The following is a 17,802-nucleotide window of genomic DNA, read 5'->3' as shown; positions in this document are numbered from 1 at the left end:
CTTGTTCTGTGTCTTACTTCATTTCGCTTTGTAGTGCAATGCAGCAGCTTTTTTTTTGTGTGTGTGTGTGTGTGTGAATTAAATGGTAACATGTTCCTTGTAGTTTCAGTTTAGGCAGTTTATCTTCTCTTGCATCAACCCTGAATATCAACAAAGCGATGCTCACAAAAAATCCTGGCTGGGTAGGCCTCGGAGGAACTGCCTCCTGCTGTTTCATTTTTATGTTAATTTTGATTACATGCTTTCTCCTGGACACAATTACTCAACGGAGCAAAGAGATTTATGGTACCCTGCTTTTCTTAGCAAATAAAAATGTGCTAGAGAGAAACTTTCAACTAGCCATCTCTGCAGCTGCTCAAACATTTTCAGTGCTCTAGTCAGACTGCAATATGCTGTTAAAAGGTTTTCTGAACCAATGCAAGACTGGAAGAAAAAAAAAGCCGTAAGGAATAGTAGGATTTGAACTTGATTTTTAAGTGTTACTCAGTTGTGCTGTTAGAAAGAGGCACCCTTCAGAATTATCAACAAAAATATATATATATATATATGTTAAAGCTATGTGTTTAAAGATGATGGTTTCCCTGGAATGAAAAGAGGATTGTGTGTTTGAACTGTCTCTAAGATAAGCAGTCTCTGGTTTGGGCTGATGTAGAAATTTGGTCAGATGTGTAAGAATGTAGAATTTCACTAAAGCTCTGTGCAAATTCAACAGCTGTAATGGACACGTACACAAATGCTAAAAATCAGAGCGCCATCTCCTCGTTCTGCCTTTGTTCTCGAGCCCAGCTCCGACAGCTAAGGTGGAGGGAACTCGCTATTCTGTCTGACAGCAGGCAGGTTGCCACCTGCATTGCTTTAATGCCACCGTGTTTGCTGGGGGAAGAGATTGATGGCTGGGAAGAGACGGAGATGAAGGACAAAAATATACTGCTCACAGATTTACTGCTCCTAGGTCAGTTCCTGTAGCACAGATTTACTTTGCTGCTGTAGGACCTCATCTCTCCGCAGTATGTTTGCCTAGAACAAGAACGTTAATTATAGCCTTGGATGTGTTAGGCATAAATCTAAATTACAGGACCTATTACAGTGTAGTGGCAAACTCGACCTTGTATTTCTCTTCAAAGCCCTGCATATGTATGTTATATGCTCCAGTGCTTCTACCTCATTAAAGAGAAACGGGAGAAATGCAGCAGTCGTAGCTTGTGATCTCTTCACAGGGTTGTGAGGAATAGGCACATTCGCAGCCTGCTGCAGTGTCTTGTGTTTGGCAAGGGGATCTGGCTAGCTCTGCATTTATATTTGGAATGAAAAGCAAATGACAGCTGCTGAAACTTCCAGTCACTTGGTTCTGAAACTAAACTACAGATTTAAAATGTTTTTCGGCTGGCACTTAAAAGGTTGTGCTTTTTTGGGCCTTCTGACCTGCCTGAAGTTGTCCACTTGCCTCCCACGGGGCAACGTGAGAAGGTCACTGCGGTCCGTCGGGGTGGAAGCAGGTGCCGGTGTCTGTGGCAAAGGTATGCTGAGCAGCAGCACGCCTGGAGGTCGGGGCGATGTGAATGGCCTGGCCGGACTGAGGTCCTGGGAGAGCAGTCCCTGAAGGACACGGGCTGTCCAGGATCACCTGGGCCTCGGGAGAGTCCTCTCCTTTGCTTCTGGTCAGAGCAGGGCTTGCCTGGCAGAAGGCGTGCCAGAACGTGCTAGTCTTTGGATACCAATTCTAGAAGTCCCTGAAATCTCTAATGATAAGAGCAGAGCATGTTTTCAGGGGATTTCTTCTGTGTGTGTATGGCAATGTGTAATTTTCAAACTAAGGTAATTGTCAGAAGGTACTGGTTTTGCTGGGGGCAGATAAAAAGAAAATACGATGAACTGCGTTGATCTTCTTTCAAGGATTATGTCGATCCACTGCAAGACTTAAAAGATCCTGAGAATTAAAATCAACAATTTGCCTCTAAGATCACCTAAATCGAAAATGCTAGCAATTGCATCCACAGGAGCTGGTTGCCAGTGGTAAGTGGTAACCACTTCTGGTCATGGCAGCCTGAGAAGATGCCTTGTTCTGCAAATCGAAGCGTCAATGTATTCTGTTCTGTCTCACAAATAGGGAGGTCCTTCCTGAATTATTTTGCATTTCATCCCAAATTTGAGCTGTTCAAACTATGCTTCAGAGACTTGCCTTCGGAGCTGTCGAAGTTCTTTTGCAGATGAAAGCAAAGATACTTGCTGAAGTTAGCCAGCATGTTGAGTCTTTGATGCTCTCTATATTTTGGATTTCTAATGAATGGTAAAGTTCTATTTGTTTTATTTATTTATTTTTATTATTAATTTTTTTTTTTTATTTTAAATTCATGGTGTCCCCCAATTTTGATATCTCTGCCACCCAGTTTGCACAGTTAAAAAGATGGTGATATTCTAATAGCTTCTTTTTTTCCTCCAGTCTCATTCTTCTGTATGACATATCCAGGTATCTTATGCCAGAGCAAGGCCATGAATAACACCAGGAGTCTCCAGAAAACTTCTCTGTCCTTGCAGCTCTCTGAAAAGGCCCTGCTTTTGCCCTGAATTCATATTGATCCTTATCGTCATCTGTGGAGGAGTTTTCCTTGTTTTCGTTGTTTACTCATCAAAGCCTGCATGAGCTGGGACATTACTTAGAATTTGGGCTTTTTTTGTGACTGCTAATTAAGATTAAATAGTTCAGATGTGCGAACACATCCTGTACAGACTGAATGAAAATATACAAGATCATTGATTTCTAATTTGCAGTTGTATTATAGGACCTACTAGTTAGCCAGCTTTTAATCTCTTTACTGTGTCACGTTGCTTCAGAATCAGTTTAGTTCCCAAATCGACGTGTCAGGCAGTAACCAAGTGCGAAGCACTGCAGAGCTTTTAGTAAATTGTGTCAGCACCGTCTCTTTTAAAACCAAACTCGTTCCATTGTTTTTCCCAGGGTTGATGACACAATAACAGGCTTATGATTTGATTACTTATACTTTGAAAATATTGGTACGGGACTGGCGTTTCTCCAACCCTCTGCAGCTTTCCTGGTTTTCAAAGCCTTATTAAAAATTGATATTGATGGCCAAGATGGCTTTTCAGCTGCCACGGTACGGAACAATCCCTCGAGAACAGGTTGCGTAGCCAACATCTGTGAAAGGGGAGACCTTTGCTCTGCAGCTTAGGAGAGTTAAATTACCCACCCCTGCCCCCAAATCGGAAAGGGGGGCAGAGGCTCATGCAAAGGGGCATGACTTTCGTGAAATCTCATTGCTGGTGAGCACCAAGCACCCCGATGTGACCAGAAACAGATGAGCCGTCTTGGTAGCTCCCTTTTAAACAGAAGAATGCAAAAAGACTTGAAATTACAAAATGTAGTTTCTCGTTCTTTGTGGGATGGCCAAAGAGCACTGGGCCCTTAACCATTGCTTGAAGGGGAAGGCCAGCAAATTCACACGTTTTTGTTTACTGTTGCAGCTGTGGTTTATTCCTTCTCCCATCTTCAGGCCTGGTTTGCCCTCTTGGTCCCTGTGCATTAGCTGAGCTTCCAGCAGCGCGTGCTCTGGGACAGAAAGCGCTCAAGTAATGGCCTCGTCACGTAACGCGCTCCGAGTTATGTAATCGAGTGCTTCACAGGGGCTTGAAACTGCCGGTGCACAGAGGAGAAAGCACTAAATGAAATGCCTGTGGAAGACAACAATGAATTAGGACATCTATTAAATATTTCATCTCTTGAGTGTTCTCAAGCCCAGGAGCACCCCAAGCAGTATAAATCTGAGAATTCATGGTCTTAAAATGAGGAAGCAACGGATGAGGAGACCATTATGAGGTAGATATACAAGGAGCTGTATCTCTTTCCTCCTTTTTTTTTTTTTTTTTTTTTTTTTTTTTAAGGCAGCAGCAGGCGTTTTGTTGGCAAAGCTGACTGTGAATCCACCTTGGGTTTATCGATCTCCTTTCATACCCAGCTGAACATGATTCATTTGCCAAATGGGAGCTGTTTCGTAGCTGGGCTGATGTGGATGAAAGACATTTGACAGCCTGGTGCAACTCAGAGACGAGCAAAATGATTTTGTTTAATAAAGAATAAATCTGCATAAATGGGACCTGAAAAGAAGTCTCTTGTCTTAACCCTTTCCTTCCCTCCCCTCCCGGCACTGCAGTGGTATAACCAAAATTCAAACATCCCTACATGGGCAGAGCCCCCTCGCTACCACTGTAGGTATGCTGACTCATATCAGCAGAAAATATGAACCTTGTGCTTTGCAGAATGTTTGCTGTTTTTTAGTGATTCTCCTTTGGTTTTAATGTTTTAACTTTTTTTCTTGGGATGCTATTTAATAGCCTAAAAAGTGATAGAGTGATGGTAATATTCTACTGCAAGCTTTCTCTTCCTTGACTTTCAATCCTATTATCCTCTTGTTGAAGCTTTTTATGAGCACTTGAGCAGGGAAGAGGAGAAATTTTTTTTCATCTGCTAAGCTTGTTAGCATCTTGATGCAGAACAGGGAGAAAAAGGGTTTGCTTCTGCTTTGTGAATAAAAATCCATGAGATGTGTACAAGTTTCTGTTGCCTTTGTTTAACAGAGCATCTGGTGAAGTCCCTCTGTACTGCTAACTATCAGGCACTGGGATGCTCGATGTAGTTTGGGTTGATACAGACTAGGTGGAGTAAAACTGAGTCTGAACAGCACAAGGCTGAGAAAACACGCCTGAGAGCAGGCTGCAGATGGGCAAGATAAACAGGCTCCCCTGGCTGAGACTGAGTAGGCAGGCCTCTTTAATGGCTCTTAGCAACGCCCCTGCTCTGACCCTCCTCATATGTGAGGGAAATCAAATCAATACACCCGGCTTCAAACCACGATGCTGCAGCAGCAGCAGGGCATTGTGGCAGCCTTCGTCTCTTAAATCCGTCGTCGCCTTTCAGCTCGCCGATCTCTGAATATCCATCCCTGCATCACTGCTGAAGACGAACCTGACTGCATCTCTGAAAGGATTCCTCGGGCTCCCATGTATAACCTCCTCCTTATTGGCAAGCATTAGGTAGGCGATTTTCAAGTGCTTCTGGATTTGCAGGCAGCTTTTAACGTTGATCCGAGAACCCTATTGTATTCTCTGTAATCAGAGTGCAAGCCTCTCTCTAAAACCTTCTCTGCTTTAAATCTTCCTTTTCATCTTCTGTGTTTGTGGTTGGGCTAGGGGAGTGTATTTCTGTTTTTATTTTCCTTTTTTTTTTTTTCCTCTCTCTTTTTTTTAATGTTGTGGCTGATGTGTGCTTTTGGAAAAGGATATTCCCCCCCGGTCCCTCCCCTGTTCTGCAGAACAGCTATAAGAGGTGCCATACAATTACCTTCAGTGTTGATGAACAACTGTTCGACTGCCTAACCTATAGGGCAGGCTGTTCACTCTTTCATTCTTTAATTTTCCGGTGCCTTCTTCGAAGCTGCAGACCAGGATCTTGCCCGCTAACTAAGTTCTGCTTTGGTTCCAGAGATGGCTAACAGAGGACCAAGCTATGGCTTAAGCCGAGAAGTTCAGGAAAAGATTGAACAGAAATATGACCCGGAATTAGAGTCCAGGCTGGTGAACTGGATTATTGTACAGTGCGGAGAACAGATAGAGCACCCTCCTCCTGGAAGGCAGCATTTTCAGACCTGGTTGATGGATGGAACGGTAAGCGTTCTGTCCAATTCTGCATCTCCATGACTTTATGTGCACAGTGAATTTGTATTTATTATCATGTGTCCTTATTTTCAGTGTTCATCTTGGCTAAACTGGTCTGTGCTCATGGCCAGTGCAGAAATGTGTATCTTAGCATCTGAGTGATGCCCTTTTGACTGGGAATCTTAATCTGGGAAAATAATTATTCTACCAGTGTACTGGGATTAGTACAGTGCTTATGATTCCTGTGAGTCATGCACATTATATATGAGTATGACTCATTCCTTCAGAGCCTTTTCTCATGCAGTTAAATGAGGTCTGTTTTTAAAATTAGATATACAGTTTTGTCTTCAAGAAATAATCATTGTCGACATAAAAAAGCGAATAGATGTAGAAAATTTGATGGACTGGTTTATGTCATAACTGTTTTCTTGTTTGGGAATCATTCTGTAGCTAAAATGTCGTATTCTGTTGGTTTACTGAACAACAGGCAGATGCTGCTGTTTGCAGTGGGCTGTAGGAATACGCTAATCATTGAATCTCTGCCAAAGTGACTGTAACAGTATTTCAATTGACATGGCTTATTTTTTTGGCTCAGGCATGTGGTTTCTTCTCAGTCATTATATAACCTTTACCAGTGATTGCTTTGTTGTCTCTAGCAGATTAGGATTTATTTGGTCAGGCTATTGCCATCAGTTAATGAAATCTTTAATGCATTTCTAATATACTTTGATTATTATCAATTCTCTTCTTTGTTTTTAATCAAAGAAATTATGTCCCTGACAGAAACCGACCAGGTCAAAAACATTTTGCAGCATCATTTCATGTGCAGAAATTGCCTTCTACTTTGGTGACTTCTTCCTACTTCTGTTTCTGTGTTTCTCTCTCAGCTGTTATGCAAGTTAATAAACAGTTTACATCCAAAGGGAAATGAGCCCATTGCAAAGATCTCTGAATCAAAAATGGCTTTCAAGCAGATGGAACAAATTTCCCAGTTCTTAAAAGCTGCTGAAATCTACGGAGTAAGAACAACAGATATTTTCCAGACGGTGGATTTGTGGGAAGGTAAAAATAATAAACTGGAAGTCAGTTTGCAATCTTCATTTTACTTTGCTTTGATGTGTTGTAATGGTGCATTTTGTCTAAGGCATATTCTCTAATATAATTATCTTTTGTTTCTGTTTGCCTTATCTCATTACCGTGTTCTTCCGGTGGTGCATTATCTCCTCTGAGAGATTTATATTACCCTGAGGGCATAATGGAGCTTTTCCAAGCTCATGTGTTATCCAAAGGCCCATCATTCTGACAGAAATCTGCAGACCTAATAAAACAAATGCTCTCTGTGCTAATTATTTCCAAGTAAATAACTTCTAATAGCAAGTACGGAAAACCGTTATTTTGTGACGACAAGCTTTTATTGCAGTTTTCAAATTATAAGCAAAGCTCAAACTAGAGCTATAAAATGCATTGCCAGGAGCAGATATGTCTCTGTAGAGCTAATGAGGGCTCATCTATGACTAGCGAGAAGCAGAAACCACTGCTATCATCGTGTTAGCTGAGCATCTCTCTGCAACAGTACAATCTTTCTGGAAAGGTCACTATGGCAACAGCAAAAAATCCTGAGTGCCCCTGTAGCTTTGTAGAAAGCCAGGTGAAGGCTCTCTCCACCCCATGCGCGAAGTGGACACCCCGTGTTCCAGCTGCAGGAGAGCTGAGTCACTTCTGTTGCGATGCACCCCTTCCTGGTGCTCTAGCAAAACACACGCTGTATCCTGCATCTCTCTGGGTGAGGTGGTGCAAAATGCTTCGTGTAAGGGCTCAGAGCAAAGACAGCACCAGGGCAGAGAAAAGGAGGCGTGCAGAGAAGTGAAAGGGGGAGAAATCTGCCAAGAAAATGAAATGGTGAAAGGAGGAGAACAATCCATGGAGAAAGCTGGTCAGTATAGTTAGTGCGGGAATGTATGTGGAGCGAAAAGAGTGGGTTCTGTTTCCACAGGCTGTTGGGATATGTGGAAAGATCACTCCTCTGAAGGACAGCTCGAGGCACAAAGGACAAGGGAGCTCTGTGCAGATGAGTTAGAGGGGAAGGATATGCTGACAGCTGGCATTGCTGGGATCTGTGATGTTCTCAGGGTACCGGATTTACTTGACAGGTCTCACCTTGGGCACAAGGGCTGGATTGTTTCTTCCAGGTCAGAGTTTTGTGTTTCATCCAATCCACCTTTAAATGAAGGGATTTTTACTTCCCTGGAGTAACGCTCTCCTCCCCAGCCTGGCAGGCTGTTGAAAGGGAAACTCCATCTATCTCGTGGAGGATGATAACAGCTCATTTCAGAGGTTTTCCTTTGCTGTCATCTGCATCTTGTAATGGCTTTGCACAATGAAAATGAAAGAACAATATGCTGATCTTTATGATGAAAAGCACTTGCTTTTAAGAGAAAAAAACTCCTCAAGGTGGTAGCTCTAATCTCATTTTCTTGCTTTCCCTCATCACCTTTCTTCAGCAGATGTAAGGGAAAAAACTGGTAACTTCCAGATGCCAGAAAGTCAAAACACAACTCAAAACCCAGGAATGAGACATACAGGACTTTTCTCCAATGTTGTTTTAGGACTTCCCAAAACTAATGTGCATCTCCTCGCTTCCCCATTCTCTTTGTATCCTCCCACTGCTCATTTCAGTGCTGAGACAAAACAGCATGTCTCTCCAGGAGTGAGTCTGTGCGAGCTTCTTGCGTCCAACCGTAGCTCTGACCTCTAGCATCTGTGCTGCCTCGGGGCTGGAGCAGCTGAACCTGGCTGCATTAGCTAGACAGAGAGGACGGTATCTTTTTCACTGTTTCATAATTACAGTATTTCTACGCTTCATAAAATATTTCCAGGCCACAACCTGTTTAAAAAGAGAGGGGACATCAGTGTATGTTTATAGGGAAAGGAAACTACGTGTGTCTGACAAAACAGTTTCTCTCTGGCACTGATTGTTTTCCAAGATCTTTTGCTTTGAGATTCTTAGTAATGATTAATGAAAATGTTTTAGTATGCAGTCTGCTGTTGGCTGTTTCAAACTCACTCGGTCCGTCTGTTGTATTTTCCTTCATCTCTGTGACTTCTCAGTCCAAGAGAGCTGTCACCTCTTTTGATCCTTTCTTAAATGTACTGGGCTGAGCAGCTTTCCCTAGTCCATGCCCAAGAGAGGGATGTTCGCTGTTTTTTACAGACACCTCCCAGGTATGTTTCCAGATGGGTAAGAGGCAGATGTAACTCTGGATGCTTGCCCAGCCTGCACAAAGCAGCGTTTCGGGGACACAGAGCAGAACAGTTCTGCCTCTGTGGGTCCAGGCCTTCCCCTTTGTGTGCCTGGAGAGGAAGGCCTTCAGGCCAGGTTTCCCCCAGAGAGAGAGGGCACCCCAAGAAAGAAGTGACCGGAGGCCCCCTCCTCCTCTACAGGACCCTGTATGAGGCTGTGCCATTCAGAGCACACCACGAAGGACGGGATGGTGAATGTCACAAGGCGACAGAGACTCGGGGTCGTTCCTCGCCCGCAGCATCTGTCGCACGCATCGCGGGGGCCCGGCGAAGCAGGGCCTCGGCCGCTGCTTTGTTTCGTCAGGTGGCACCAGGCTCCTGCTCGGGCCCTTCTTCCCCTGCTGCGTCTCCCCCTCGCTGCTGACAGATAGAGCGGAGCGTGGAGCGTGGGGGAGGCTGCCAGATGGCTCCGCTGGGCTGATCGTGATGTTTTGCTACCCGTCTTTTGTTTCTCTTTTTTTTTTTTTTGTCTGTGTGTGTTCGCCATCATTATTCAGCTCATTCACTTTCAAATCCTTTTTCTACATCCTTTTTCACCCCAGTCGGTTACCATGCTCCTCATTACACGGGAGGCATCCCGAGGACGTTATATGTGGCATCTGTTACAGCATATGGTACATCCCCTGCTTCGGGCAGCTCCGAGTCCCCGCCTCACGCTGCTCCGCGTGTGCCTGCATACGTGCGAGATATCGGGCTCTCCGGCGGCCCTCTCTGAAGCAGGGACCCCATCCAACGCAGTCTGCTTTGACAAACACAGCAAAGCAAGGACTCTGGATGGCTGACAATTTGTTTTCTGCACACATGGTCCTCCGCGGAGAGGATTCCTGTAAACTTTAATAGGCTGTATGACTGCCGCGGTTGGAAGCTGCTAGACGTTTTCAGCTTTAGGGTGCCTCTGTCACCACTGGAGGTATTTCTGAAGCCTGTTGTCATAGTCATGTCTTGAGTATCACGTGGTTTGTGTGGTTTTGGGAGTAACTCATTTCCTTATGTGAAGAACTTGCATTCAACATTAGATCCATTAACTAGAAATGTGATTTCAGGAAAGAGGAAGAACTGAAAAAGAAAGGAAGGGAGGGGAGTCGTGGAAACAGTAAAGGAGGCATTTCAGAAGAAGGGAGATGCAAAAGATGTATGAGACAAGTTGCGATAACTTATCACCTGTCACCATTGGATAGACATGTCAACTCCTAGTGAAGCTGAGTTGTTCATTTTTGCTAGAAAGTTTTCCAAAAGTTACCCGGTTTGGACTGAGTAATGAGTTAGAGTCTGCCTGGTTTTATTTGCTGTTTTATGTTCTCTGCCCTTTTTTCACCAAGTGGCAAAATGCAGGAGAAGAACCAAGAAAATAGGAAAAATCTTCATTTTAAAAAAAATCATCTTTTTAATTAATTGGAGGAATCAACAGAAGATATTGATGCAAAAGGAAAAATTATTTTTTATCTTTATTTTGGAAGGAGGGACAGGAGGAGTGGTTACAATTTTTTAAATGAAAAAAAAAATGTTGGCAGTGGGAATAGCAACCTCTTTTGAAAATACATTTCAAGGAGCCATCTTGGAAACCTGGTGAATTTTAGGGTATTTGGAAAGCATGCATCTAACCAAATGATAGGCAAGTTCACCCCTCCCACTATAGATGGGAAATTATCCCCTGAGAAGCTTTTCTCTCTCCACTTTTTTTGGGGGGAACCCGAAAAACTAGTGGAGACCACATACGGAACTTTTACTTGGCTAAAGGTGGGATGAGCCCTGACTTTTCAAAATGAGGAATGAAGTGGGATTAGGTAAGGTGGGAGAATGTGGAAGGATAGTGAAAGCCAGGACTGGATGTCAGGAACTGAAGGTACGAAAGTGCAGAGCATCGACTTTTGGCAGCCTGTGAAAGGAAGCCAGTAAGGAGGATTTGGGGAGTGATTTGATGAGTAATTTGGGAAGGGCTGATTCACGTTATCTGCACAGGACCTTTCCAGGAATGCCAGGAATTCTGTCAGCACAGGGACAGTCTGGAGTTGCTGGTGGCTAGATAGTGGGACTGGTTTACAGGTGGAGAAGCTGAGGCACAGAACAGTTATTTGCCACATAGCTCTCCTTCAGCCACGTTTTACTGAGTGTATTACCGTTCCCTGTATGCCAAAGTGACCTCTTCTAAAGACAAAATTTCTGCCAATGCAATTATCTAGAAGGACTTAAAACAGCATGGGGGAAGGCATTAAAATAGCCTGGAAGCCTGGCAATGCCTGAATAGTAAAGTTTTGCTCTAGCATGATCCCTCTGACTTTTAATAAGCTTTTGCACATCAGCACCTTCATTTGAGCAACTCTAAAATAGCATTTATAATGCTGTTAATGTAGTTGTTCAGGGGAGCCGAGGGAAATAGTTAACACATTGGATGATATTGTTTGTCAGTGTGCCAAGCTATTTGTTGTGCAAGGATTTCTTATATTGTTTTCACTGTTTGGCTTTCCAGGGAAGGATATGGCAGCAGTGCAGAGAACCTTAATGGCCCTAGGCAGTTTGGCGGTCACCAAGGATGATGGATGCTACAAAGGGGATCCATCCTGGTTTCACAGGTAACACCCAAAGCACAGCTTCCCAGAGCTGTCTTCCATGGGAAGATGGTAACGCTCTCTATCTTTAGACTTTGAAGAAATTTACTGGGGAAGGAAAGGAAGAATCTTTCCACCATTTCCTTGTAATGCAGAGATTTTCTCTCTGGACTCTAGATGAGGAAAACAAATACCCAACCAGGCAGCAGCATTTTCTGCCTTTCACTGGTTCCCAGCTTATCAACATCACTGTCAGGACCATGCCTAACCATACCTCGTCGGTCTGAAGTTATGCTAGGGCTGCTGGGGAGGAGCCTTGTGGGAGCAGTGCAGTGCATCCATGCTGCTGCCTTTTCTCAGGTAGCTGTCTTCATCCCACCTTATGTGTCCCTCCTGCCCTGGGGCTGGGAAAGCACTTTTGGTACCGGGACTATGGAGCTCCTCGCCTATGGCTCCAGCTCTGGGTTCCTCCTGGAGGCAGCGTTTTATATCGAGGCTGCTAGGAGGCTGTGTTGGCATGGATGTCTGTGTGCACACATGGGGACCCTACTGGGACTGCACACAGGGAGGAGTGCAGCATCCCACCTTGGGGATATTTGCAGCACATCCATCTTGCTGTGCGAGGTGCCAACACTGATCGCTGAAGAGGCAAAATTTTCTTATCCCCTGACATCATCCCTGCCTCTTAGTCCTTGGAAGGAGAGCAATAAAACTTAGGAAATTCAGCCACCAGTTTCGATGACATTCATCTGTTTAGCAGCTTCAGCTAATCCTCTATATCCATTTACGAAGAAAAGGGAATTAAAGTGGCAGCAGCTGTGCAGATGTGTGTGTCCTAAGAGTAGCTGGCAGGAAAGGTGACATTTTGCCCCACATCAGATAACATAAAGCCTCATGAAGAGAAGTCTGTCTTATATGTCAGCAAACCCCCACATGGAGAGACATGCTGAGAACATGACCCTTTACCTAGCAAAGAGAAGACAAGGAGCCTCTTTCCATTTTTTCTTCAAACCTAAACTGATTTCCTTCCCTGGTCACTTCTAATCTTGTGGAGTAGCACTTATCTGGGAAGAATTCTCTGTCTTGGCTAAGATGTTTATTTGCTCTAAAGCGCCGTTTATTTTGGCTCAGAAGGTTGAGAAGAAGGACAGGAAGAAAAGGAAATCCTCCCACAGTTAGCCCTCCTGCCCCACAGGCATGGTATTGAAATGAGATTCCTCCATCCAAGAGTATTTCTAATACTGAAATGACTGAAGCATATTAGCAAAAGAAGTGCTGCCTCCTGGGCATCGTTTTCTTTGAATTTTCTAATGTCTAGGTGAGGATCAGCAAAAACAAAGCAAACTTCGCTTTGTTTGTCTTGAAGCTTGAGCTGGTTCAACTGAGGCTAAAGGAAACTTGAATTTTAGGTGAACAAGTGAAAACTCCTATACATTCTTCATATGAAATTAGTTTAAATTTACATAATACAGTCCACAAAGATTTGTATTTACTGAATATAATTGGTTTTAAAATTCAAATCCAGTTACAAGCTTTAATATAAACCAGACGTGAAATCACTATGACCCAGACAGGCTTATTTGTTTTATGTAACTACAACAAATTCCTACATGGAAAAATTAATTTTAATCTGGGCTCTTAATTGTGGGTGGGAACAGTTTTCTTTGGCGTAATTGGAGACACGATCACCTCCCTCCTCCCCCAGCTGTCTGCCCTGCCTGTGCTGTATGGATAACCAATGCATATGTACTGCAGTCCCTGAAAGACTGTTTTGTAGCCGCTGCCTTCAGCAAAACTGGTGTTATTTCTGTAAGGAAATAATATATGGCAGGTCAGGAGCTGTTTTCTGAGTAGCTTAACCACCCCTTCAGGCAGACCAAGACCCTCACTACCACCCAGTGTTAGTCGTGAGTCAGGGCTGTCAGGCTGATCCTTAATCACCTTAAACTGAATTGAAAGATGTCAAGATGAAGTGGAATAAGAATATCCACACATGAATCTGCAGTGATCAAGATACCCCCACACTTGGGCTAAGCTTTTAACTTTCCATTGCCAGTGTCTCTCATGCCCACTTCCATTGGGCCTGGTTGTCCTTTCCTCGTGTGTCCTGGTGAGCTTTGTGGATCCACAGCTGTTTATCTTGGGGGTTGGCAGCCTCGAGCGCTGATGCGAAGCTGGCATAAAAAGTTAACAAGTCTGTGTGGTGGTATCGTGTGCTCACATGGTGGTAAGGGTGACGGCAGAGAGGCCAAACACAGCTTGTAGTAGTGTGAGGCTTTGAGGGGAGTAGGCTTGCCCTCACCTGCTTTTCTACAGTGTCATTTAAGGCCATTTCTACTAACCTAAAAGCAAATATTAAGTACATGTTGTTATCTGTAAGGTCATAGTAGACTAAGGGCGGTGCTTATGATCATAAAAATAACACTAGATGACACAAACTGTACAAATAATCATCTTTTATTAGGCTATCCAGACTTCCTTTTGGTTCCCTCTCTCTCTCTGATATCTTATTTGCAATTCTCATTTCCTGATCATAGATAGTTACATATCAACTTTCTGTGGAATTACTCCTTGGCACAGCTGAAAAGTCTTGAGGGGAAAAAAAAAAAGAAAGTGTTCCTGGGATTTTAATTAAATAAAGGCAGACGCAGCAAACCTGAGATTGAGTTAAGTCATAGGAGTAGTTCCAAAAACATCCTCTCTCAGAGATCCTGGCAGTGGTTCACTGCCTGTGTAAGGATTCTGGAAAAGACATTTAGCAGCAGGGAGACAGGGTGGCTTTCTGAGGCGCATCAAGTCCTGCATGCCTCCCTCCAGAGTGTCATGCTTTCTGGGAAGAGCTCTGGGCCTGAGATCCCGTGGTGGGCCTCTATAAACCCTCGTATTAGTATTAGTCTGTGCATTAACATCAGAGATGCAATGAAGAACAACCACCAGTTGGCTGGTTGTCTGTGGCTGTTTCTTAACTTTCTGCTTTGCTTTCATGAACGTGGGTTCCTCTCCTGCGATGTCCTGAATGCCCTGAGCCCAGCAGAGAGCTTAAGTGCTCTTCAGGACACGAGCCATGGTGCTCAGCACAGTACTGTACAGACCCTCACGGAGGATGGCGTTGATGGCTTGCAATCACAGCAGGCACCTAATCTAGCATTCCCATCTAGCGGTGGGGTGGGGAGAGGAGGGGAATTGCAATGCGATGCCGTATTGTGGGGTAAGGTGATCCCAAGATAAACAGACACAGCAGGCAGACAGATTGTACCTGGGTGGGAGCCGACTGAAAGCCTCCCTCCCTTTGGGCCTCGGCCGCAGCAACAGACTGATCCTCCTCTTGTCTAAGTGGCTTGTTTTCCCCACCTTGCTTAAAAGAAAGATTAATCAAGTACAAACTTTTGTGCTTAACAGAGGCTTGACAGCCACTTCTGTCCCCAGAACTATTTTGAGGGAAAAGAGACTCCTTTTAAGGTCCAACAAATGTTCATTGATCTAAAAGGCTTTTGAGACCACTAGGACCAAACAAACGTGGTCAGTGCGTTTTGACAGAAGATAAAGGACTGGCATACAGTTAAGACACAGGTGCAAAGGCCAAAGTCTTTAGAGGAGAGAGATCTGGAAATGGCAACAGGGCAATTGTTCTGTCCTGCAGGCAACCATCATCCACTCTTGTGAAAATGAGCAAGTCACTTGTCTGCCCCATTGTTTCTTTGTGTACATCCAGCTCACATTTACTGCACTGAAGTGAATTATGCCAATGTATACTGTTGCTCTGGATGGATATCAAGCTGTATTACTGCACAGATAAGTATCTCAGTGATCAGATCCCACAGACCACAACTTTTAAGAGCAACAGGCCATAACACAAACTTAAGCCTATTATGAGTGTTTTATACAGCTTTACATAAATATTTTACCTGTCACAGCTGCTGGGGAAGCTATAACCCTGGGGGTCTTGAGTAAGAGGTAGAGTGAAATTCTGAAGTAGTGTGGGTTTGACTAGAGTATTGCTTCTAACTGCAGGAAAGCAATTAGCGCAGCCAGTATTGTCTGCCCTGTGGGATGGTGCAAATGAAGTATTGCATTACAAGGGGAACATCTGTTAACGTGAGCCAATTTCAGATTGCTTTTCCCGATCATCTGGGCATCTGCAGAATGACCGCATGTGTGTGTGTGTTGCTTTTTTGTGTGCATCTGGACAGGAAAGCACAGCAGAATCGACGAGGATTTTCAGAAGAGCAGCTTCGTCAGGGACAGAACGTAATAGGCCTTCAGATGGGCAGCAACAAAGGAGCTTCACAGTCGGGTATGACAGGCTATGGCATGCCAAGGCAGATTATCTAAAAGCACCTCTGTCTGTAGAGAAAACACTCCTTCTGCAGCATGGTCTGTTTAACATAAAAACAAAAAAGAAAAAAAAAAGAGAAAAAAAATCTCATTAGTTCTCTTTCTGCCTGGTTTTTCATATTTAACGCTCTCTAAGATTTGAGGTATTTTTGGTTTGGTTTGTTTTATTTGCAGCCGCAAGAGTTCATCTAGGAACTTGAGTTTTCGTGGTGTTGTGTGTCAGTTCACAGCACGTGCTCACTGCTGCCTCCTACTTTTCACTTCTGAACTATGCAAAGACAATTATTCTGTATTAATTTATTTGCAAAGTGTTATCTTCCACGTTCGTCTCACACCACTCTTGTATCTCAACCAGTAACCTCATTCTTCAATTCAGTGATGATATTGTTTGACCTAAGAATAAAGACATTAAAACACATCTCAGACTCGTTCTTTAAAGGAAGTAAAAGCAATGCAAACCAACCACCACGTGGTACAGTGCTGAGAAGTTAAATGTTTTGATTGTTCAGTGTGTCTTGCCTCTAACCAAATGCCTTCTCTGTGTGACTCCTTGCTATGTGTTTACAATCTGTTATATGTTCAATTTGGTGTTTATCTAAAGGCACATCCACTATGTTTTCCTAGAAACGCTCAGAAAAAAGATATATTACCTGTTGAGTCTGAAACATGTAGTCCCTCCCAATTTAGCTTGGATTTACCTTCACCTAGAGTGATGGGTTGACTCCAGCCAGCAGCCAAGCACACCTAGACCCCTTTCCTGCAGGATGGGGAGAAAATAAAAGGCAAGAAAACGGGTGAATCAAGCTAGCTTTTTCTTCCCCTATTAAACTGATTCTGAGTATGAAAGCAAAGCAAAATAAGAATTTTATTCACTACTTCCCATCAGCAGGCAGCTATTTACTCACTTCCTGGAAAGTTGGCCCTCAGAACATGTGATGGTTATTTGGAAAGACAGATGCTATAACCACAGACATCCCCCCTTCCTCCTCCTTTTCCCTGAGCTTTTGTTGCTGAGCACAGAACCTTTTGATACAGAAAATCCCCTCGGCCAAGTTGGGTCTGCTGTCCTACCTGTGTCCCATCCCAACTACTTGTCCATCCCCAGCTGTGGGAGTAGAATAAGAAAAAGAGAAAGAGGCACTTGTACTTGACATTGTACAAGCACTGTTCAACAACAGCCAAAGCACAGGTGTGTTATCAACACAGTTTTAGTCACCAATCCCAAACATACCACCGTAAGGGCTGCTGCGAAGAACGTCAACTCCATCCCAGACAGAGCTGGTTCAGCCAGCAACAGATGAGTCTTCATGAATGCAATGCAATCCCCAGCGAGTTCTTCACTCTGAAAGGAAACTCTGTTGGAGGTGAGAACAGATTTTACTTTGTGGTAATTGATGTTGTATCAAACAAAATGCTGCAAACTAAGGAGTGTTTTAAACACAAAGGAAGAAACAGAAGAGATGTGCCAGAAGGCTTCAGATTTAAAGTCATTTGTAGTTCAAATTCAAAGAGTTTGTTATGCTCACCTGTTGTAAATTTGTCTGGTCATTCATTTTGGGACAGTTTGCTGGAGAACCAGTAGGGACTGCTTTCTGGCATGGTCATCTGGCCACAGGAGCTCACCAGAGCAGTTCACCTGCTCATTAGTGCAGGTTGCCTTGCAGATACATGACACACGTACTCAGGGGACACAATATTTTCTCTGTAGTTTTTTTTTTCCTATTGATAACTATCTCTGTCAGCTTCACTTGCAAAGTCCTATCACTTCTTCCCTCCAGGCAAGTAGGAAAGGAAATGTGATAATCAAACTTTGTGGGATTTTTTACTCATAACAGAATTCCAAGTCCTGAAGGCACAATCTCTGGAAAGATAACAAATGAACCGGCATTTGTTCTGACCGCTATCTGAGTGCCTAAGTGCATACATAGGGATGACTTCTGTCCATTTGTTGCTG

At 43.8% G+C, this 17,802-nt stretch overlaps 1 protein-coding gene and 1 long non-coding RNA gene across 3 annotated transcripts; one reads left to right on the top strand and one right to left on the bottom strand.

Annotated features, from left to right (window-relative positions):
• Positions 1–4,752: 4,752 nt before the first annotated feature.
• On the top strand, positions 4,753–16,266 carry TAGLN3 (transgelin 3). Of its 2 annotated transcripts, none has more exons than XM_013186322.3 (5): positions 4,753–5,046; positions 5,447–5,676; positions 6,555–6,729; positions 11,435–11,537; positions 15,704–16,266. In XM_013186322.3, exons 2-5 carry the CDS (start codon positions 5,497–5,499, stop codon positions 15,843–15,845), a joined length of 600 nt encoding a protein of 199 aa, XP_013041776.1. In that variant the 5' UTR covers positions 4,753–5,046; positions 5,447–5,496; the 3' UTR covers positions 15,846–16,266. The 2 variants fall into 2 exon arrangements, with proteins under 2 accessions (XP_013041776.1, XP_013041768.1); XM_013186314.3 differs by having other exon boundaries at positions 4,763–5,046; positions 5,495–5,676.
• LOC136791445 (uncharacterized) lies at positions 15,992–17,184 on the bottom strand. The gene is made up of 2 exons (XR_010833539.1): positions 17,080–17,184; positions 15,992–16,605 (listed from the first exon to the last, which is right to left on the bottom strand). It is a non-coding gene; the product is annotated as an uncharacterized lncRNA (long non-coding RNA).
• Between the last annotated feature and the right edge of the window lie 618 nt (positions 17,185–17,802).

The sequence above is a fragment of the Anser cygnoides genome, chromosome 1, assembly GCF_040182565.1.
Source record: "Anser cygnoides isolate HZ-2024a breed goose chromosome 1, Taihu_goose_T2T_genome, whole genome shotgun sequence".
Taxonomy (NCBI): Eukaryota; Metazoa; Chordata; class Aves; order Anseriformes; family Anatidae; genus Anser; species Anser cygnoides.
The sequence above is the reverse complement of the archived record's forward strand: the minus strand, read 5'-3'. Positions and strand labels throughout refer to the sequence as shown.